The following is a 20,228-nucleotide window of genomic DNA, read 5'->3' on the forward strand; positions in this document are numbered from 1 at the left end:
TGAATCCGAGCGTGGACGTGATAATAGCGAATGGGCACAGTTGATCCCGCGATTGTACTCCTAAGTAACCCTTTGGCGCCGTTGGTCGAGTCACATCGACCTGGTACTTGGAACACGGGTCCTCCTGGCACAAAGCGCAGCAGCACACTGAAGAAGTCCATATTGGGTGCGTTCATTGAAATGCAATTCTCCGGACCCAGCAGCTCCACGTGTACGGATTACCCCGAGCACGGCCCCAGATTTCAATTTTAACAACGCGTCGGGGACCCCCCTTTTTCACCCCACCACAAAGGAAAGTGGTGTACTCCGTACTCCGTATTCCAGGAGCTAATCCATAGACTAAGGGAGTGTAGTTCAAGGCTTGGGGACATAGAAGTGCGTGCAAAAGTACCGAATACATGAGGTGTATACCAAGTAGATACCTGATATGCATGCGGACTCTCTACAATTGTTTCGGGTAAGCGCATAGGAAGAATTGCTTGATGCCTTAATCTACTTTAGGCAGTGTATGTACAGATTACTTACCTGACATACGTGCTTACCTCTCCATGGCGAGGAACAAAAAATGTTGTAAGCAGTTCTAATTAAGTGCTTAATTCCAAGGCATAGACGCAATTTCGTTAACGAAGCGATGGCAATGTGCAATGCATTGTAAACGAGGGAATGACGGCTTATCGAATTTCTAAGCAGCGCCAAGGTACATATGAGGTTGATATTCTGCCCCTCTCCCTGCCCTGTCTCGTTAGACATACATGAAGCTACTCCGTACCCTCGTTGCAAAACCAAGATCAGGTTTCCTCAGTCATTACCTTACTGTGCATTTGATAAAGGCAAGTTCGATACCATTCCTAGGCATTTAAAACTCTATCCTGCTGTTCTCCGGAAATCAAACTAAGGTTAGCGTCATGGTGTAGCTGGTTCTCCCAGCTTGCGAGACAAACACCTTGCCTACCCCTCCATCACTGATCCAGATCTATGTGGAACACCATGTATATGCAAACAACGTGTCACGTACGTATCAGAGTCGGAAATACCTAGCAGGGCCAGAGCAGTTCGGGTCATTTTGGAATGGGATGTCTGAGGATGCGAGCATAACTATGCATAACACGATACCTTGAATCTGGACTGAGCCTGACCTGTGAAGTGCACAAGGGCCGTACCAGGCATGCAGGTATGTGCAGTTCATACAGTCCATTCACAGGTATGGGTGCATGCACACAACACACTTACATACATACACTATACGTCCACGCATACTACAGAACATATCTTACATACCATTGTACTCCGTGGTACTCCGTATTGGTTGTGAAACGTCTTGGGTGTGGGTGCAAGGGTGCCCCTCTACAGCTGAAACCTTGCTCTTACTTACGTAGGTACGTGCTGTACTCTGCACAGAATACTTTTGGCGGGGCCCAAAATCCGCGTCTCCATGCCCAGAAAGACGCGTCTGAGTCCAGTACCGTAACAGGCCAGCAACCACTTCATGAGCCAACTCAGATGCCACCATGCCCAGGTACAGAGGAGTTCAAGGTCCGTTTTTTTGTAATGGTCCGTTTCTAACAGCATCGGCGCAGAGAAATAATCACAATCCAGGCAGGCCAGTGCGGCAACAGCAGTCAGTTTCCTCCCCAGTCACGTTGGGCTTCGAGGTCCAACCACCAATTCAAGCTCCGAGTAAAGGCTAACGTAGCGGTGCAAAGTCGGCAGCCAGTTCTGGCAGCAGCTTTGCCAGGAACACGGTATCAGCCAAGACGGGAATCTCGAAGACTTTGCGACAGAGGGCGGCGACCGCAAGGATGTCTTCTACTACCAAAGCGACGACACGCGATACATACCAAGAGCCATCTTGATCGACCTTGAGCCACGAGTACGTCGGAGCCCCGAAGTATCTTGACACCTATGCGAGGTTCTAAGTCTTTACCAGGTGATCCACGGGATACAAACCGGCCCCTATCGAAACATCTACAACCCGGAGAACTTCTACGTTGGCAAGAGTGGTTTAGGAGCCGGGAACAACTGGGGTGATGGATACCAGACGGCGGAGTCGGTGCATGAGGAGATCCTGGAGATGATCGACCGCGAAGCGGATGGTAGTGACTCGCTCGAGGTGGGCATCGACTGCGGCCACGCCGGCGCTACATAAAGGCTTACCGTGGACAGGGCTTCATGATGCTGCACTCCATCGCCGGTGGCACTGGATCTGGCCTGGGATCGTTCCTCCTTGAGAGGCTCAATGACCGTTTTCCCAAGAAGATCATCCAGACATACTCGGTCTTCCCGGACACGACCAACTCGGGCGACGTGGTCGTCCATCCATACAACAGCATGCTGACGATGAGGAGGCTCACGCAAAACGCCGACTCCGTCGTCGTGCTTGATAACGGCGCGCTCGCCCACATCGCCGCCGACCGACTCCATCTCCAAGAGCCGTCGTTCCAGCAGACAAATCAATTGGTGTCAACGGTCATGTCGGCAAGCACCACCACGCTGCGATACCCCGGCTACATGCACAACGACCTCGTCAGCATCCTGGCCTCGCTCATCCCGACACCACGCTGCCACTTTTTGATGACGGCCTATACGCCCTTCACAGGCGACCAAGTCGAGCAGGCCAAGACAGTCCGCAAGACCACCGTGCTGGACGTGATGCGGCGGCTGCTGCAGCCAAAGAACCGCATGGTGTCGACGGTTCCGGGCAAGAAGAGCTGTTACATTTCCATTCTAAACGTGATCCAGGGCGAAGTGGATCCCACAGACGTACACAAAAGCTTGCTGCGTATCCGAGAGCGTCGCCTAGCCACGTTCATTCCATGGGGTCCGGCAAGCATCCAGGTGGCACTGACCAAGCGAAGCCCGTACATCCCCATGGCGCACCGTGTGAGCGGGCTGATGCTTGCCAACCACACCAGCATTGCCACCGTAAGTACCAACCGCCCCCTTGATCTGTACGACAAGCAGCGTTGCTGAGTAGCGTGTGCAGCTCTTTAAGAGAATATACAGACAGTACGAGGGCATGAGGAAACGCAACGCCTTTTTGGAGGGATACAAGAGAACTGCTCCGTTCTCTGACAGCCTAAGCGAATTTGACGAGGCGAGAGAGGTCGTTGCTGACCTCATCGCCGAGTATGAGGCGGCTGAGGATGCGAATTACCTGAACCCGGAGGTAGGAGAGCAGGCGACGTCCGCTGAAACCGATAAGCGCATGGGTTGAGAGTTGTTTGTGATGGCCGTGGTGGTTTTCTTATAGGTTTCCTTGGGGATCTGGGGTGGATGTCGGGATGGCTAGGGCGTTCAAAGGAGCATAAGGCGGCAAAGGATGGGCTCGACCGCGTTTTATTACCACGTTCACATTTATCATTCTGTAGGGAGCTTTTTATTTCCATCGCAACCAAAGCAATGCGACTGACGCGGTTGGCATGTCAACAGACGACATTCGAATTGCCTCCGGCTTCCACGCCGTTTTGGACTCTCAAGGCAGGCAAGCAGGCCGTCCTCTCACCACCCTTAGCATTTGTTTAAAAATCGCGGGGAGCCAAAAAAAAAGGTCAAGCAGCAAGCATACTGTACAGCCCAAGCACCTTTTCCCCAGGTGATGCCAGAACATATGTACAGTGTCGGCGTCGGGAGGACACAAAAAAAAAAAAAAGAAGAAGGCTGCATGGCAAAGTGAGCATATCTTTGCCGCCCATTGTCTAAGCGTTACTCTAGCCAGACCCGGTCCTCCTTGTATGAGAAACGCGGCGTAACGCGACGTTTTCCGCCCTTCCTCCAAACCCACCGCCAGCTTCCCCATGCGCCAGAGCCCCGCCAAATTTTCTACTTGCGATACCACATCCTCGTAATCTTGGTGTTTCGCATCTTCCTCTGCAGCTGGAAGATGCCGTACATCAGCGCCTCGCTCGTTGGCGGGCACCCGGGAACGTAGACATCAACGGGGACGATGCGGTCGCAGCCACGCACGACGCTGTAGCTGTAGTGGTAGTAGCCGCCACCGTTGGCGCAGCTGCCCATGCTGATGACCCAGCGCGGGTCGGGCATCTGGTCGTACACCTGGCGCAGGGCGGGCGCCATCTTGTTGGTGAGGGTGCCGGCAACGATCATGACGTCGGACTGGCGCGGAGACGCGCGGAAAATGATACCCAGCCTATCCTGGTCGTAGCGTGGCGTCGAAAGGTGCATCATCTCGACGGCGCAGCAGGCCAGACCGAAGGTCATGGGCCAGAGGGAGGACTGGCGCGCCCAGTTGGCCATGATGTCGAGAGTTGTACTACAAACAGAGGAGACGCACGTTAGCGGGGGCCTCCGCTCAACTCAATAGACGGGGGGCCACGGCAGGAAAGAGAAACGTACAGCGCGTACTGCACCAGCCCTTTGGTGCCCTCTTGGCTGGGAAGCGGAACCTCCTTCCGCTCGCGCTTGGCGAGACCGTAACCCGCGTGAGGCTGGACGGCGCTCGCAGCATCTTTATGGGACGAGGACGAGAAAGCGGCGGCGGCGCGGAAAGGGACGAGTGAAGTCGCGGGTCTCGCTGTGCAATTGGTCGGCCGATCAGCTTCAGCCCTCCGAATGGATGATGTCGGTTGCCGGTTGTGTGTCTGGCGGAACTGGCAAGTCGCGGGCAAACTCACCTCGCAGGGCCAGCGAGGCACCTGTCCTCGCAGAAGACAGCATCGTGTAACGTGTGCCGAAGCGGGCTGGAAGGAGTGGAGAGGTCGAAGTCGGTAGACGTCGCGAGCAAAGGTCCTCCCCCACGGCAGTTGAAGCAAGTCGTTTTGCGTTGATATCCGATCGCTTTTCGCCGCAGCCACACACGGACCAAAGTTAATGAAGGCAAATAGCCATTCCATTATTGGCCATGTCCGGGAGTCGGGGACCCACATTATCAGCCACCCTGGTTCTTCCCTTTTTCGGACGAATGGCTGCACAAGTTGACAAGTAATCCGTACTCCGTCGGTTACGAACAGTATGGAATAGTATTACGTAGGTTGGTACCTGCAACACGATGGTTACAAAGTCGCTTGTGTATATAAGAGATATCGTCACCTCATCCAAAGCGGCACATAGTCCTTGTCTGGCCTCGCGCCCAAAAAGCGTTCTCTGAAGAATGTCCGCTGGAGAAAGAGTTCAAAGAGCCGAACAGCGTTGTACTATCATGTAGGTTCTCGGCCCTTGGTTTCCCCTGCTCAGGACTGAACTTTATCTATAAGGATGAGACGGGAAGAGGGCAAAAAGTTGGATTGCTTCGTGCGACGCCTGCAGTTACCTCACAGCTTAAACGCTCCGCTACTCTGAGAGCCCTTTTGTTCAACCACCTTTTTCCCATCCAGGCCTACCACCTCACCCTTACGGTTGATGACCTTGACTCCGCCCTTCTTCAGGTCATTGATCGTCTCGCGCTGCTCCTGAGCCTTCTTGCTGACCGGCTTGTTCGCGTCAATACCTCCCGCTTTACGGATGCGCTCCTTCTCGCGACGGCGCCTCCGCAGCTTCTCCTCGCGGGTCATCTCCTGTTTGGCCACAGGCAACCCGCTCTTAGCCACCACCTCGCCCTTCTCGGCCGTGTCCTTGCCGGGAGCGTACACCTCCTGCGGCGCGATCATGCTCTCGCCACCAGCCACGCCCTGGGCAGTCGTGGGCTGTGCGTCCTCCATGGCGACTGTCGCGACATCAGCGACGACAGTGAGTGTCGGGGCGGCTGGCTTCGGCTTGTAGTGCCAGCTGCTGAGCGCGTCGAGCTTGGCGCTAATTTCCTTCCACATCTTCTTGATTTCCTCTTCGTCACGGCGCAGCTTCTCGTCAGCTTGGCTCACGTAGGCATCAAGATTCGCCTTCTTAACATGTTCCTCCTCGTATATTTCAGCCAAACTCTGCTTGGCCTTGGTATCGTCCACATCGACGAGCCCGCGCCTCGTCCCGTTCGGGTTGCCGAAGGTGTCCGGGCGTCTGCGAAGTACCTCGTCGAATTCTTGGGCCAAGATGCGGCGCTTGATGAGCGCCTCGATAGACTCGGAAACCTCTTCAGTGATGACAGGAACCGGCTTGCCGACGTGCTCAAAATCCAGGTCTTCCTCGAGCAAGGAGTTAACCGGTCGGTCAACCGCGGAGGCCTCGCCGGAGAGGGTCCACGCCCGCTTGGCTACCAGTTCGGCCTCGAGCTTGCGGATTTCCTCCGCTATCTTGGCTTGCCTCCGCTCATGAGCCGAGCGGCGCGATTTGGGATCGCCCGCGGAGACGTCTGAGAGCGCATCCTCCGAGTCAGACCGTTCGGATAAATCTTCAAAGAGATCGCGTCGGACATCGTTCTCAGCCCGCTCGATGTCGGCGTCTTCAGGCCGCGATGGCTTAGGTGAGTCTCTGCGCTTCGTGACATTCCCAGGCTTCTTCTTCTTCTTCGGCGGGGCAAAGAAATCATCGTAGTAGATGTCGTTGGCGGTAAGGTCGAGACCCATGTCATGGAGATCGTCGTCCAGGTTACCCCCCTCTTCACTGTCGTCTCCATCATCCATGTCTTCCAAATCCTGTTTACTCAACGCCGCCCCCGTTCTATCCTCTTCTCCGTCCTCGTCCATATCCATATCTGACTCGTCATCTTCATCCTCGTCCGCACCCTTCTTGCGCGGCTTTTTCGGCGCGAACGGATCCGCATGCCAGTCGATCGATTCGTCGTCACTGAAGCGGTCCGTATTCGGGTCTCCGCGAGCATCCTGGTCCTCGAACCATTGAGTCTGCTTGTTGAACTCATCTATTGAGAAAAAGCCATCATTGAGACCGTAAGGGTCCTCAACGAGCTCTTCCTCCGGTTCGTCGTCGTAGTCGTCCTCGTCTCCCTCTTCGTCCGCTCCCCGTTTCTCAGCCCCATCGACTTCATCGTCATCATCAAGTTCTCCTTTATGGTCGTCCCCCTCAGCTTTCGACTCAGCCATTTCCTCGTCGTCTCCGTCGTCTTCGGCAAGGCTAGCACCGTCGTCATCCGACTCCTCTGTATCGCCATCGGTGGCGGACTCGTCCTCTTCAGAGCCTACTTCGAATCCATCTTCACCGAACTCGATATGCCTGGACTCCTCAGCGTCCCCATTTGTTATGTGCACGACCTCGTCATTTTCCTCCAGCTCTTTGAGGACCTGAGTGGACTCCTGAAGCGCACTATTGATGATTTTCTTGGCTTGCTGCCACACTTGGCCGGTATCAAAACCATCAATGTGGAGTTTCCTGATCTTCAAAACAGTTGATTTGTCCTGGGTACCGTCCCGCTTACGCTTCTTCCCCGCATCGCGCAACCTCTGCTGCTGGTGGTCTGCAACCTGCCCAGCAAGTGCATCGAGAGTATCCTTGGCTAGCTGAAGAGATCCGGACGGCAGCAGAGGCGATGGGCGAAGGAAGGCGTGCCGGTTGGAGGCGAACGTAGAGTCGAGGAAGACTGCGACTGCTGAGCCTTCGGCAGATTGAACGACTTCTGGCGCCATGGCGGGCGCATGCGAGAGAGTATGGGATGTCGAAGTGAGAGAGGAAGTTGTACTGCCTGTGCCTGCCATGCTTTGTTTGCTGTTGTGCGCTCGCCGAGCTCCAGACACCGGACGCAGCCTGACCCAGGATTGTACGGTTGGGTTGCGTCTCTATTCTTTCTACGTGGGGAAAAAAAAATCAGTATGGTAAAGGTTCGGGTACCACCTGCGTTGATTAGATTGACCAATCACCTATCACGAAACGAGGGCGGCCTGGCCTTGGTGGAGCCCTTGGTTACCCGCCCTGAAGGTGGTGCGCTTTTGGCTGGCAGAACTTGATCAGTGCCTACTGCGTACTAGTAAGGTATGGATGTACGGAGTAGTAAGAGCTGTGTATAGGGATTACATATGTATAAGCCGTAATCCGCAGGGTTGTTCGCTGATTGTTCAAGTTCATCTTGGCCACAAACCGAGCATCACACGGACTCTAGTGTCACTTTTCTCGACTTTTACTTCCCTTGTTTATTTTCACAGAGCATGTCGGGCGAAGAGTGTAGGCGTCATCTTTGACAAACCACCCGGACTCCGGACTAACCCCGTCAGATCCCAGAAACAGAAAAGCAGTGCACAAGCGTTCCAAGGCGAGACCATAGGGTAATTAAATTCAAGGTACCAATAAGAACACAGCACAACACTTCTCGTCGCGGTTTCCACTTGCGTTCCAAAGCTCGAAACTTTCTGCTTTCATCAACCAGCGAACTGTTTCGCAACCTTCCCATCCCAGTGCAGACAACGCCGCAACGCTCAATTATTCTAGCGCTTGTCATGTTGATCATGCTAGCTACCGACACAGATGTGTTCTAGATATATTCTCTTGGGCCCGGGTGACTACAGGAGAGCCCTTCACTTTGAATGGAAGATGATCACGCTCTGTAGTTATGGCCATGGTAATATGCTTTGCCTGAACGAGAACTGTCGAAAGCAGGGTGAAACAAAGGGGAAGGAGGAGAGAGTGGGATGTGCCTTTAGGCTTTATGCTTGATTCTGGTGACAACAGCGAGTCAAAGCCATCAATGTCCCCTTCCGCTCAAGGCTGGTCCCGTCGGCAGCCGCCGGCGGGTGGAATGAGCGTACGTGTGGGAAACAGTACGCGACAAGTCACAGCTTAAAGAAGGGAGAACGAACCTTCTCTGTTGAGCCCGCAAAGGGCTGGACTGAGTGAACGCCCACTGCGCCGACTCCGCAACAACTGTCACCTCTGCATCGGTTATTATACGGACTCGATAGCCGGAATTCACTGTCTCATGTTGCCGTCACAGCTGAACCACCCTAGCGAATTCGCAAGTCCTGTCCACTGCACAGTGATTGTTGCGTTGGATTGGCGGTTGCCTTTTTGGTTGAGAGCTCGAAATGCGTCGAATGTATATCCCGATGTAACGCTTGTCGGGAGGCAACTACTGTGTAGAGAACCACTCAGAGCTGGTTCTGCGCCCACGTGCTGCACCGAGGGCACACGACACGCACGACCTCTTCTTTTCCGTTCTCCCAACCTACCAACTTGATGGGTGGCAACTCTTGTGTCTTCTCTCGGTAACAAATCCCACTTGCAGCAGGATTGGAGAGTTGGTGGCTGTTGATAATCTAGATAGCTATTATCTTGCGTCGCGTAACATCAATACTCCGGGGATAGTTCGAGCGCGGCTGCAGGACGGAGTACGGAGTGGAAATACGGAGTACTTGGCCATGCCATCCAAATGCATGCTTGTAGTGTATACTTGCACAACTGACTGCTTGTGCATGCATTACACTACATATGTGAGGTTGTGGACGTGCAAATGGTGCACAGGAAGAGTACCTGCTACTTCAGAGACCGCAACGATCGCGCAACCGGTAATGAAACTTTCTCCCGAAGGCAATATCTCAGATGACAAGACCATTTAGAGGTGTAATATATGTTCGCAAGAGTAAGCGATCTTATCGCAACCGGTTGGACGTCGATCATCTGGGGTGATATGAACATATAGAGTAATGAGGCACGTGAGGTAGTTAAAGAAAGTCAGAAACTGATTCTCCGCGGGCCCAAGATCCCACGCAAGGGTCCATGTTCGGCGTCAGGACCCATGGGCGCATCTTGTCGGTCCATGTTCTGGATCATCGTTGCTCGAGCATAGTGCAGGTTCTGCAACGGTTCTGCGGCACAACCTGCAGGAGCGGGGCCAGGGGAAACACGGCCCCACCAGAGGCCTGAGCGTACTGTAATTAGTACGGATTACTTTGCAATGTCTACGAAGTACTAAGTAAGGTCAGCCGTCCTCTGTCCTGCCAAGACCTGATATACTGTATAGTTGGTCACTGTATACAGCCAACACCGCTCCTTATAGATGTCGCAGACAGGGCAGTTCCTAACTAAACTTTTTAGCACTGCGAAGTTAAGCCGCTTTTGATAGTTTTTACAGCCTTGGCCTATTCAAACAGTCGGTAAGTCATTAAAAACCAGCCTAATACTCTAGTTAACGGATTCGATGTCGCAACGCCAACTCCTCTCATATCCAAGTTAGCCTGCCCCGACTAGTATTCTGCTTGTAATTTAGCCTCCTTTTCGACCTTTGAATTCATTCGCGCCATATACTGCTCGAATACCTGGCTCCTCTTCGCCTGGTGCGAGAGGTTCAGAAGAGCACAAGTACCCTGTATGACCTTCTTCGTATTCGTACGTTGCTAGCAGTCTTGGCAGGCCAACGTGATTTACTTTTGACCACAACCTTCGTAGTTCAAGTATTCGAGACACCAGGATCGCTGTTAGCCTCTTGCCCCGGCGGGTTTTGGTTTCCACGGTTTTCTCGAAGACTATATAGACATCTATTTCTAACTCTTTTTGTTTGTTTGGATTTTGTCTTCCTGTGGAGCAGGATAATCTGCGTTTGTCAAACAGCCGCGACACCCACGACGTAACTGTTGCGTCGGCGTCTCAGCACGTCCCGTCAGACTCTACTCCCAATGCCGAGTTGCCTGGCGCCAATCCATCCAACCTACCACGCAGCCGCCATCATCGCCATTGTACCTGCTTAGCCTCTAGTCGTTCACCGTCCATTAGGTACCTACCTACAACAGCAGCATCGTCGAGGCATGAAATACGGAGAGCAATTTGAGAGGGAGTCCGTGCCTCAATGGAGCCTTCGTACGTTTCCCGAGATCATTGGGCATCCTGTCTCCATCGCGAATGGCTGCCAGTCGCTAATTCAATCCCCCCCCTGTTGCAGATAACATCGACTACAATTCGCTTAAACATCACATCAAGGCGCACACTACCAGGGACCAGGCCACGGCAATAACAATTCCAGGCTGCCCGAACACGGCACTGACAAAATTCGAAGACGATTTTTATGAAGAGCTGTGCCGGCAACATGATCGGGTGGATTTGTTCGTCTCGAGCAAGGCCGACGAGATTTCACGGCGGCTGCGTACGTTACGGATGGATCGACGTGGGGAGCTACCCAATTGGCTAACATGGTGGTCCAGAGCACCTTTCGACCCAGTTACACCGACTCATCCTGCGATGCGCGACTTCGGGACGGGACCAGATGCCCTTGAAGAGGCGGCAACGCTTCGCCAAGTACGAACAAAACTTACTACAATGCGGCGATGACATCAGGGCGCTTCAACGCTTCGTCAGCGCCCAGGTAGTTGCGTTTCGGAAAATAATAAAGAAGTACAGGAAATGGACAGGCTCCGTAACACTGGGAGCTCGCTTCAATGACCACGTCCTGTCGCACCCCAAGAGCTTTACAAAGCGTGACTTTAATCAGCTCCAGGCTCGGTATGAGGACCTGCTACAGACATTACGCGCTGCGTCACCCGCTGGCGGTGTTAGCTTTCCGCGTCCAAAACCCCGGTCCTCCCGTTCGCCCGCTCCACAGTTCTCACCAGCCGAGCGGACTGCCGCCTTGGAGCCACAACCGCCAACAGGCTACTGGAATGAGTACGAGTGTGGCAGCGAGGCAGGGGACTTTGACCGCAACGGCGATGAGTACGCAATCTACATTGATCCGAACCAGGACACTAGCTTCCCGGGTTTCAAGGCTCTCGGCGCGTTCTTCGCAGAGTCCGCCCAGAAACTAAGCAGCTGGGTCTCGTCTCGACGCAAGCGCGATTCCGCAGCTGTCGATATAGCCGGTACAGAGCGCCGGCCCCTCCTCCATGATCATCAGCCCAGCGACGCGGGCTACGGCTCCACCGCGATCCCTTCAGAATCAAGTGGCCCCTCCAGCCCGCCAGGCGGGACGAACATCTACAGCACCGGCACGGCAGCAGGCACCGACACGGACCTCGAGGTCCAGCGGACTTCGTCGTCGCGCCGCGGCTCCATCAGCAGGGGGTACGTGTCGTCGTCATCATCGGACGAGCCTTTCTTCCGGCCGGGCGCCAGAGAGGAGACGTACTACGCGGGACTGCCGAGCATCGCGGACCAGCGCATGGCGCGGTACCGCGAGCACGTGCTGGGCTGGGCGACGTGGGGTTGCTTTGGGGCCGCCTTCGCGCTGATGGGCCTCGCAGCCGTGCTGATCGCCACCGGGCGCCACAAGATGAGGCTCGAGGTGGATGCCGGGGTCACACTTGGGATCGTGACGAGCCTGGGCCTGGCGTGCGGCGGCTTGAGCATGTTGAGCGCGCGGACTGGTACGCCTGGGTTGCTGGATCGTTTGGCGGTGTGGCTTGCATTTGCAGTGGTCTGTGTGGGAGATGGCATATTGTTGGTCTTGGTCATGGGAAACGCGAGGAGGTGACATGGATTATCGGGGACACCTTTCCCCCCTTTTCCCGAAAGGTAAACTCACACTCCCTTGGTTCTTCTGCCGGCGTGGGATCCGTTTCCGCCTTTCTCGTTTGCATACTTCAAGGCCCAGGGCGACGTTTGCATGTCGAACGGAGCCAGAGATTTCTACGATTAGATACCTGGACGGCTGCAGGATGCATGAGACGATGAGATGACGAGACGAAGCCCGCTCGACTCACAAAGGGTGGATCACATCGAGGGCAATGGTCAGGGACATTAGGCGGTAGTGTTGCTGTGTGGCAATAGGAGCAGCATGATATCGGGTTGATACCTCCAGGTAGGAAGTGTTGACTGAGTGTAGTTTAGCGATTGAGGGGTGGAAGGCAGAGCAGTATCACGTAAACGGGGTGAACGGTACTAGTATGGAGAGAGAAGGAGGAAAGAAGAAGGACTGAACAATACAAGGAAAAAAAGAAACAAAAACATACAACACCGGGGATTCCCCAGTCGTCACCGACCTGAGTACTAATCCGGCGATCAGTAGCTTGACTCTGGGAGAGCGGACGGGATCCCGTATTTTCTACTGTCTATGGTCGTATGTGACAGTGCTTTGCAAAACCTGGGTCTATATCCGTATGACTGTCATTCAACACGCCAGGCAAGACCGATATATGTGTATATCCTAAGCAGGCTCCTACTTCGCTCCAAACAACCCCCCTCCCCCTCCCGGGGCCCGTGGCTCTTCCCCACTCGCTGCCCTCGACAAGGAACCCCGTTTCTGCCTACAGGGCTCCTCGAATGCTCTCTCCTCTCCTCCTTATCTTGTTCCCTCCCCCCGTCCCTATCTGTCTCATCCAAGCGGACCAAACATACCATTATTGCCCAGGATTTTCCGCCTTCACGGCGCCTCCCTCGCGCCCACGATGTCTCGGGCCATGCATGGCCTTGATGTGCCGGGACACCTCTTGGAACACGCGAGGGTTATGTGGTGCGAGAGTGCGTCTGGCCGCACTTGTGGTATGCTCACCCGGATGGCTTGTCCGCTGCGGATGAGGTGTGGATGCTCGAGATTCTCCATGACAGAGAGAGAACTGGTATTGGAAGGGAAGTCATGGCGAGGGAAACACGTGTCGTCTATTGTGTGTGCTCACACAAAACACTTACCAGCTTTGTGACCTGATATCACTCCTATAGATCCTCCTTCAGTTCTCCCGTCAAGTAGTCTTGTTCCCTCGAATACACCCTCTTCCCCCCTACCCACGTCTCCCTCACCCTCAACCTCCTTATCTCTTCTGCCTCAACGGCCATGACGTCCTCATCCAAAACAATCCAATCCGCAAAAGCCCCCTCGGCGATGACCCCTGCCTGCCCATCCATGAACGCCCCCCTGGCCACGCCCCTGGTAAACCCATCCAGCGCCTGCTCCACCGTCAGCGCCTCTTCCACGTGCCAGCCGTCCTCGTACCCCGGCGGTCCCATTCCCGTGTGCGGGCTTTTCCTCGTTACGGCGGCGTAGACACCTTCCAAGGGGTTCGGCGGTTCCACGGGGAAGTCGCTGCCCAGGACGGGGCTAATGTCCAGCAGGGAGCGCATGCGGTAGGCCTCAGTGCGCGTGCGCTCCTCGCCGAGACGGAGCTCGGCGTAGGCCATGTCCGAGGTGGCGTGGGTGGGCTGGATGGAAGGGATGATGCCGATGGCGTGCAACCGCTGCTGGTCGGCCGGGTGGATGATCTGCGAGTGCTCGATGCGGAAGCGGTGGCGGGACTGGCAGGCCGCGAGGTCTTGGCTGTCGGGGCAGAGGTCCTTGAGCGATGCCTCGAGGGCATCGATGGCCAGGCGGTTGGCGAGGTCCCCGATGGCGTGGATGTTGACTTGAAAGCCGGCTGCAGACCAGGACCGCGCGAGCGAAGTGAGAGTGGAGGCGTTGACCAGCAGCGAACCCGAAGTGTCGGGGCGGTCTGAATAGGGCTCGATCATGGCGCTACCCCAGCTTCCCAGGGCGCCGTCTGTTTTGACGTTAGCAGAGGTTGTGGTTTGAGAAGGGTTCCCTGAACGTACCGGCAAACAGCTTGACGCTCCTGACCGAGAGCATGCCGTCGGGGTGCTGCACCTGGACCGCCTCGTCGGGGCAGAACGTGTTCCTCTCCGGACATTCGAGCATGGCGTACACCCTGAGCGTCCAGTCCTCCGTGCGACTCATCTCGTCGTACATTGCGACGTCAGCCGGCACCACGCCCGCATCGTGCATGCCCACGAGCCCGACCTTGTGCAGCTCCCTCATGGCCGACGCCACAAACTTCTTCCTCCGCTCCTTGCTTGGCTTAGGCCATAGCGAGGTGACCAAGTCCATTGCGTTGTCACAGAACACGCCCATTCCGGGCGTCCTCACAATCTCGCCCCCGGGCACCTCCTCGGGCAGATCCGCCGGCAGCAGGTCCAGCACCGCCCTGGAAACCCACGTGCAATGCACATCCACGCGGTCTAGCATCAAGTATTTGCCCCTCAAGGCCTCATCCTCCTCCAGCATATCCTACCGCTCGCTCACACAGCGTCAGCACACCGCCACCCCCCTTTCAACCCCGAACCGGCATTTTCTCAACAAGACCGGAAAGAGAAGGAAAAATACCCACGGCAAAAGGCATCCCCCCCATAGTCATCTGGTCCCAGCCGATTCCCCTGCCCCATTCTTCCTTGCTCCCGACCCCCGGGTTGGCATCCAGATACTCCCTCAGCCGCCTCCGCACCTCTTCCGGCGATGCGGCCCCGAACAGGTTGGCTGAGTGCAGGAACTCGCCGTACTGGATCAGGTGCCCGTGGCCGTCCCACAGACCGGGGAGGACATGGCCGGGTCGGACGGCATACGCCTCGCTCCCGTCGTCGTGCGCTCTCGGCCGAGACGAGCGGGAGGAGAAGACGCGGGCGAAGCGGCCGTCAGGGGAGACCGAGAAGCAGTTCGGTTCCTCGATGCCGTTCTCGCCCGAGGCGGCGACTATGGCGGCAGTGCGGACGGACTGGTAGCAATACGTCTGCACGCTGTCATGGATGCCGGACGATGACCGTGACTGGCCAAAAACACCCCGGGTAAGCAGCTGCGGCTGCAGACTGAAGACGACGGCGACACCGCCCGCAAGGAGAGATAGGCGGAGGCTCCATCTTGCAGCGGAGGAGGAAGAGGAAGGGGGCATGTGTCTGGTGACTTATCTGATCGGAGTCGAAGAGGGGGGGGAGGGGGGAGAAAAGGATGGGAACCAAAATGAAAAAAATGGAAAGAGAGGTGTGAGGGAAGGGAGGGTTGTAAAAACAGAGAAAGCAACAACACAAGCACAAACTCCAAACTTTGAAATGAAATGGTGATGAACCGCATTACAAGTAAGGAAAGAAGCGCCCTCAACCGGAATCCACACTGGTCCCCAGAGTGCAGAAGCCTTGTTGGCGAGCAGCCTGCTATCTAATCGCGGACTCCTGCCGGGGGGGCTGCTGCCGTGGAGCCTCATCTGCTAACAACAGTGTGGGCAATCAACTATTCCGTTATGCCTCAGTGCATCAATCGCGTAGCTAAAGATATCAAATTGAACGCCAAATAACAGAATACCTCCCTCCATCCACACACATGACCATCTATGTACACACAGCAGTGCTGCGGAAGAAAATGAAAGAAAGCCGAATCATAGAGGAAACTCTGGTCAATGCCCAGAAGAAAGACATTGTAGGTAATAAGATTAGAACAAGTCACAGCCGACGCAACACCCCTCGTGAAATGCAAAAAGCAAGGTCGCCTGCCTGCCTGCCTGCCTGCCAATACGTGCCATATCCATAAACCCTCTCCAAGCATCAAACACTCACTCCTGTCCGAAGCCCATCGTCTCCTCCACCGCCATAGTCAACTTCTGTTGCAGCATCTCGAGGGTTTCATAAGGAGGGAGATCCAGCCGGTTGAAACTAGAGGTTGCGTTAGTGGAAATAACCCCGGTTGATCACGATGTTTCGTTGGTAAGAGGGTAAAACTCACCAAGTATGCGCTTTGGGCAGATTTGTGATGTCACCCGCCTTCTCGATCGTGAACCGTCTCGGCCCGTCACTACCCTGCAGATCCTTGAAGCCGTTGACAGGAATACGCGACGTGCCCGTCGTGAACTGCAGCAACCTCGACTTTTGCTCGCCGTCCCAGGACCGCACCGTCTGCCAGAAGAACTGGATGACCTTGTCCGACTCGGTGTAGCCGCGGTAGTCGGTGTGCTTCTTCCAGTCGTCAACATCAATCTCGGCGATGCCGCCAATCAGCAACTCTAACTCGCGCTCGTCGAACACGCCGATGAGGTCCTGCGGGATCAGGTCGTGGAAGCCCTCCATGAACGCTTCAAACTGCTCCGACACGCGCTTCTGGATGCGCCACTTGACCATGAGGTCGACGTACTCCTTCTTGTTCTCGTTGGTCACCTCGATGTTGCGCCCGTTGGGGATCAGATCCTCGACCGTCACGACGCCGAACCGTTCGTCCTCGGTTGAGAAGGTCTGCTCCAGAATGCCGCCCGAGATATCGTTGTCCAGCATCCACTGCAGCGACCGGTGGAAGTCGGCATCTACGCCCTCCATGTCGGCCAACACCACATTCTTGCCGAGAATCATCTTGTACAGTGCCCCGATAAAGAAGGCATCCAGGAACCGACGGTGGAAGATGGCCAGCCCGACCACCCGCCCGATAAACTTGAAATAATTGAGATGCTCCGGGTTGATGCCCGAGTGAGGGTTGATCTGCAGTGTGTAGTTATCGTGCGCCGAGTACTCGAATAGGCAGTAGAACGGGTTGAACATTTCGTGCGAGAGCAGGAAGAAGAACTCTCTGGAAAGTCCTCCGTAATCCAAGCCGTCCTCGCCATCGAACTTGATCATCAATCGCTTCTTGAGATCGGTGGGCGACTGCCGCGAGATCTCGGCAAACGAGTCCTCAAAAATGTGCGACCGCCTGACCTTGATATGGCACTGGCCGGAAAGGATCCGCATGGCGGGCTGCGACCGGAAGTAAATCAGCTTCCTGCGGAAATCGCGCTTGTACTGCGGCACATTCTGGTCGAGCGAGGAGGGTAGTCGGGGGTCATCCCATGTCGTCGTCTTGGTGTTGTGGTCCACAAAGTACACACGCGCCGTGTTTGTCAGCCGCATCTCCCAACCGCTGGGCAGGGGACCAAGCTGCGAAACCGGCTGCTGCTGGATGGTTCCATTCGCGTTCTGCCCGCCGTACATTCGGATGTATTGCTGGCGTCGCGGATCCACCCAAGTAGTCGTTCTGGTGTTGTGGTCGACGAAGTACGGCCTGCCCTCGGGCGTCCACCTCTGTTCCCAGCCGGGAGGGAGCTCGCCTGTCCCTGCAGTAGTAGTTCCCGTGTGCATCATGGTGGTGGCGGTGGCGGCCTGCGCGGCCTGCTGCTGTGCCTGCAGCGTTGGCGAGTTCGAGCCGGTCCGGTCCTCGGGCAGCGTTCGGTTCTGGTGCCGCTGCCGCTCAACCTGCGTGTTTGCTTCAGCCGTGCGCGCCTCGGCCGCACCTGTGGCGCCTGTCGGTCTGTTCCAGCTTGTCGTCCTCGTGTTATGGTCGACATAGTAGGTTCTTCCGAGGTTGTCCTCACGACGCTCCCACCCGGCTGGAAGCCGGCCCAGCGCATCCTCGAATGGGCTCAGCGAAGCGTTGTTCGGCTGTCGGGTGTTCGCTGAGCCATTCATTTGAGGTGTAGTGGTTGACTGCGTCGAGCTTAAGCTTGCCGGGCGGTGTGGCAACGTCTGCTGTGCACCCGATGCCGGCGTACCGTTGGCGCCTGACATGGCGGACGCGGGTCGCTCAGAAGCGCGGTCGCCGTTGGAGATGGTAGAAGCCTGCGGACTGAGGAGTGCCGGCCGATTAGATGATGGTTGCGGCACGCGGGAGGGAGCTGACAGGTTGGTAGAGAGGTTGATGATCAACTTTCCGTGTACCACAAGGTTATCGGTCGACTTTTTAAGGTCTCGCGTGAGCATCTGGTCTACAAAAAGGTTTCTGGCGTTAGCTGAGCTGAAACAGAGTCACTAGGTGAGCGGGTGAGCGAGGGTTCAGCTACATACCATCTGATCCGGCCACCAGTTCAATGACATCTCCGATGCGAATGTTGATGACACCAAGAAAGCCCTGGTCCTTCTTCTTGAACTTCTTCTGGTCAAAGACTTGTACGGCGAGGATACTGTCTTCATTGACTCTGCTGTGGGGTTGTGAGCTGCGCTGGGTATACTTCGTGGTTGTTGATCCGGGGGTGCCGCTTACAAGTCGAAGCTCTCATTCCAGTACGGGTTCAACGTCCGCTTGGAAACCTGCGTTGTCCTGGTCTGCTCACCGTTGATGGTGACGACCGCGAAAGGGTCGGGAAATCCTGCGTACGCACCGTTAGCAAAGGGTAGCCGCAGGAGCGTTGAAGACAAAGGCCTGCATACTGAAAACATCTCGCTTGTATAACCCATCAGCGGCGATGACTAGATGGCCGGGTTAGTGTCATGGTACAACCAGGATCCCAAGTCATAAGGGGTACGCTACTTGTGACTCGCAGGTTCGGCTGGCTGTGGCATCCACGTCAGGTCAGCAAGTGTTTTTTATCCAAACTTGGTTTCGGGGCACGAGAAAGATAGGTGACCCAAGGGAGCGGCTGGTTGGTGCGGAGGAGTCGGAACATACGCTGGAAGCCCTGCATCCATCCGGCTGCTCATGGCTCTTGGCAGCACAGGTCAGGGGAAGAACGTTGCGCCGTGTTCTGCCCACCAGGAAGGTGGTCGGCTCAAACGATGGGTCGTTTGCAAGCCGGACTATGGGCGAAGCGCTAGTCGGCAGCCGAAGCGACGTGAGCTATCGGTCGGTCGGTCGGTCAGTCGGTCGGTCGTTGAAGAGTGGATATTCCGTCGTTGTCAAAGGTTGTGGCAGATGCGCAACACCAAAAAGGAGGATGGAAGACGGAAGCGGCACGAGCCGGGATTGCGAGCAAGAGTGAGCAAGAAGGGCGGCTGGCTGTCGAGGGGTGGAAGTGATGAGGCTGTGCTGTTTGGACACCCCGCTTTGGCAACCTCGGACGTTGGCTAACGGTGTTGTTGCTTGGCCGAGCTCGACAGCGGCAAAGTCGCAAAAATAAGCGGTAACGATGTGGTGAGGAGGCAAAACACTGCGCTCCCTCTCGCCGGATGGCAGAGCGATGACACTCACGAATTCGAAGAGTCGGGGCAAGTGCTCGCGGCCAGTGGTTTTCGGAATAGTTCGTGAGGTGTTTGGGTCAAGCCTAAGTTCATGCAACTGACGGGGCCGCTTGCACTCACCCGTCCGTGCCACCAAACAAGGTGCTGTGGGTTCTAGGCTCCGTTTGGCGCAAGGACCAGCATAGGGACTGGTAATGTCCTGGTTGTATGTACAGTACATAGTATGCATACTCCGTATAGGTACCTATCTATGTATGTATGTACAGTACATAACATACTTTGCGTACCTTACATAACTACCTATACGGAGATAGGGAGGTACCTTGGTACCTACTGAGTGTCTGTTGTGTACGTCCGTACAGTACTCCGTATATACGGTACATACGCTAGTGAGCAACCCGGAAGCGCGAACTACACAGTATTTTTAGCCGGGATTCGTGTGTATCGTAGTCGGCGTATCGCGTGTGCAGGCGCCTTGCAGGCGACTAATCCCCGCCTTGATATATGATGTCCAGTCACTACATGGCAGCAACAATAGCCGTGATGATAGGAACAGGTCCTCCATCTACTTCATCATTTACTATGTCCTAGTGCGCAAATAACTGCATAACACCTTTCTACTTTTTTCTTCTTCTCTTTGTCTTTTTCTTCCTCTTCCTCTTCCTTTTCTCTTTTCCTTCTTTGGTTATTGTGGCTGCAAAGTTGCGATGCAAGCGCCAGTACTCCATATGTACGATGTGCGGCGAACCCCATCGCGTGCCATGTCGACGCATCCAGGCACTAAGATGACGAACCGTATCGAAATCAAT

General features: G+C 55.4%; 8 protein-coding genes across 8 annotated transcripts; 3 read left to right on the plus strand and 5 right to left on the minus strand.

The window, feature by feature from the left end:
* The first annotated feature begins 1,416 nt into the window (after positions 1–1,416).
* Positions 1,417–3,437, plus strand: MYCTH_2307398 (uncharacterized protein). Its single transcript, XM_003664451.1, has 6 exons — positions 1,417–1,516; positions 1,578–1,618; positions 1,704–1,870; positions 1,928–2,110; positions 2,164–2,922; positions 2,984–3,437. The coding sequence occupies exons 1-6, from the start codon at positions 1,509–1,511 to the stop codon at positions 3,212–3,214; spliced, it is 1,389 nt and encodes a 462-aa protein (XP_003664499.1). The 5' UTR covers positions 1,417–1,508; the 3' UTR covers positions 3,215–3,437.
* A 1-nt stretch (position 3,438) lies between these two features.
* MYCTH_2307400 (uncharacterized protein) lies at positions 3,439–4,827 on the minus strand. Its single transcript, XM_003664452.1, has 3 exons — positions 4,632–4,827; positions 4,354–4,531; positions 3,439–4,270 (listed from the first exon to the last, which is right to left on the minus strand). Exons 1-3 carry the CDS (start codon positions 4,672–4,674, stop codon positions 3,820–3,822), a joined length of 672 nt encoding a protein of 223 aa, XP_003664500.1. The 5' UTR covers positions 4,675–4,827; the 3' UTR covers positions 3,439–3,819.
* A 133-nt stretch (positions 4,828–4,960) lies between these two features.
* MYCTH_2307401 (uncharacterized protein) lies at positions 4,961–7,620 on the minus strand. The gene has a single exon (XM_003664453.1). It carries the CDS (start codon positions 7,464–7,466, stop codon positions 5,268–5,270), a length of 2,199 nt encoding a protein of 732 aa, XP_003664501.1. The 5' UTR covers positions 7,467–7,620; the 3' UTR covers positions 4,961–5,267.
* Positions 7,621–10,222: 2,602 nt separating this feature from the next.
* Positions 10,223–12,519, plus strand: MYCTH_2307402 (uncharacterized protein). The gene is made up of 2 exons (XM_003664454.1): positions 10,223–10,623; positions 10,706–12,519. Exon 2 carries the CDS (start codon positions 11,027–11,029, stop codon positions 12,227–12,229), a length of 1,203 nt encoding a protein of 400 aa, XP_003664502.1. The 5' UTR covers positions 10,223–10,623; positions 10,706–11,026; the 3' UTR covers positions 12,230–12,519.
* A 167-nt stretch (positions 12,520–12,686) lies between these two features.
* MYCTH_2064829 (uncharacterized protein) lies at positions 12,687–12,905 on the plus strand (the record flags this gene model as incomplete). Its single annotated transcript, XM_003664455.1, has 1 exon — positions 12,687–12,905. A coding segment is annotated over one exon (219 nt), but the record flags the coding sequence as incomplete, so codon positions are not given.
* Positions 12,906–13,029: 124 nt separating this feature from the next.
* Positions 13,030–13,400, minus strand: MYCTH_2307403 (uncharacterized protein). The gene has a single exon (XM_003664456.1). It carries the CDS (start codon positions 13,295–13,297, stop codon positions 13,118–13,120), a length of 180 nt encoding a protein of 59 aa, XP_003664504.1. The 5' UTR covers positions 13,298–13,400; the 3' UTR covers positions 13,030–13,117.
* MYCTH_2307404 (uncharacterized protein) lies at positions 13,401–14,977 on the minus strand. Its single transcript, XM_003664457.1, has 2 exons — positions 14,278–14,977; positions 13,401–14,225 (listed from the first exon to the last, which is right to left on the minus strand). The coding sequence occupies exons 1-2, from the start codon at positions 14,744–14,746 to the stop codon at positions 13,408–13,410; spliced, it is 1,287 nt and encodes a 428-aa protein (XP_003664505.1). The 5' UTR covers positions 14,747–14,977; the 3' UTR covers positions 13,401–13,407.
* Positions 14,978–16,047: 1,070 nt separating this feature from the next.
* MYCTH_2307409 (uncharacterized protein) lies at positions 16,048–19,180 on the minus strand. The gene is made up of 7 exons (XM_003664458.1): positions 18,911–19,180; positions 18,773–18,795; positions 18,673–18,711; positions 18,506–18,611; positions 18,310–18,443; positions 16,229–18,230; positions 16,048–16,158 (listed from the first exon to the last, which is right to left on the minus strand). Exons 1-7 carry the CDS (start codon positions 18,940–18,942, stop codon positions 16,059–16,061), a joined length of 2,436 nt encoding a protein of 811 aa, XP_003664506.1. The 5' UTR covers positions 18,943–19,180; the 3' UTR covers positions 16,048–16,058.
* Between the last annotated feature and the right edge of the window lie 1,048 nt (positions 19,181–20,228).

The sequence above is a fragment of the Thermothelomyces thermophilus genome, chromosome 4, assembly GCF_000226095.1.
Source record: "Thermothelomyces thermophilus ATCC 42464 chromosome 4, complete sequence".
Classification (NCBI taxonomy): Eukaryota; Fungi; Ascomycota; class Sordariomycetes; order Sordariales; family Chaetomiaceae; genus Thermothelomyces; species Thermothelomyces thermophilus.

Coding starts and splice junctions, on each gene's coding strand:
- MYCTH_2307398 (XM_003664451.1), top strand. Junction 1,619..1,703: donor AGGCCAGTGCGGCAACAGCA/GTCAGTTTCCTC, acceptor AGCGGTGCAAAG/TCGGCAGCCAGTTCTGGCAG. Junction 1,871..1,927: donor TGATCGACCTTGAGCCACGA/GTACGTCGGAGC, acceptor AGTCTTTACCAG/GTGATCCACGGGATACAAAC.
- MYCTH_2307400 (XM_003664452.1), bottom strand. CDS start 4,674: ATGCTGTCTTCTGCGAGGACAGGTGCCTCGCTGGCCCTGCGAG. Junction 4,532..4,631: donor TGCCTCGCTGGCCCTGCGAG/GTGAGTTTGCCC, acceptor CCAATTGCACAG/CGAGACCCGCGACTTCACTC. Junction 4,271..4,353: donor GGGCTGGTGCAGTACGCGCT/GTACGTTTCTCT, acceptor CTCTGTTTGTAG/TACAACTCTCGACATCATGG.
- MYCTH_2307401 (XM_003664453.1), bottom strand. CDS start 7,466: ATGGCGCCAGAAGTCGTTCAATCTGCCGAAGGCTCAGCAGTCGCAGTC.
- MYCTH_2307402 (XM_003664454.1), top strand. CDS start 11,027: ATGCCCTTGAAGAGGCGGCAACGCTTCGCCAAGTACGAACAAAACTTA.
- MYCTH_2307403 (XM_003664456.1), bottom strand. CDS start 13,297: ATGGAGAATCTCGAGCATCCACACCTCATCCGCAGCGGACAAGCCATC.
- MYCTH_2307404 (XM_003664457.1), bottom strand. CDS start 14,746: ATGCTGGAGGAGGATGAGGCCTTGAGGGGCAAATACTTGATGCTAGAC. Junction 14,226..14,277: donor GAGCGTCAAGCTGTTTGCCG/GTACGTTCAGGG, acceptor ACGTCAAAACAG/ACGGCGCCCTGGGAAGCTGG.
- MYCTH_2307409 (XM_003664458.1), bottom strand. CDS start 18,942: ATGAGCAGCCGGATGGATGCAGGGCTTCCAGC. Junction 18,444..18,505: donor TGGAATGAGAGCTTCGACTT/GTAAGCGGCACC, acceptor ACAACCCCACAG/CAGAGTCAATGAAGACAGTA. Junction 16,159..16,228: donor CTGCCCAAAGCGCATACTTG/GTGAGTTTTACC, acceptor CGCAACCTCTAG/TTTCAACCGGCTGGATCTCC.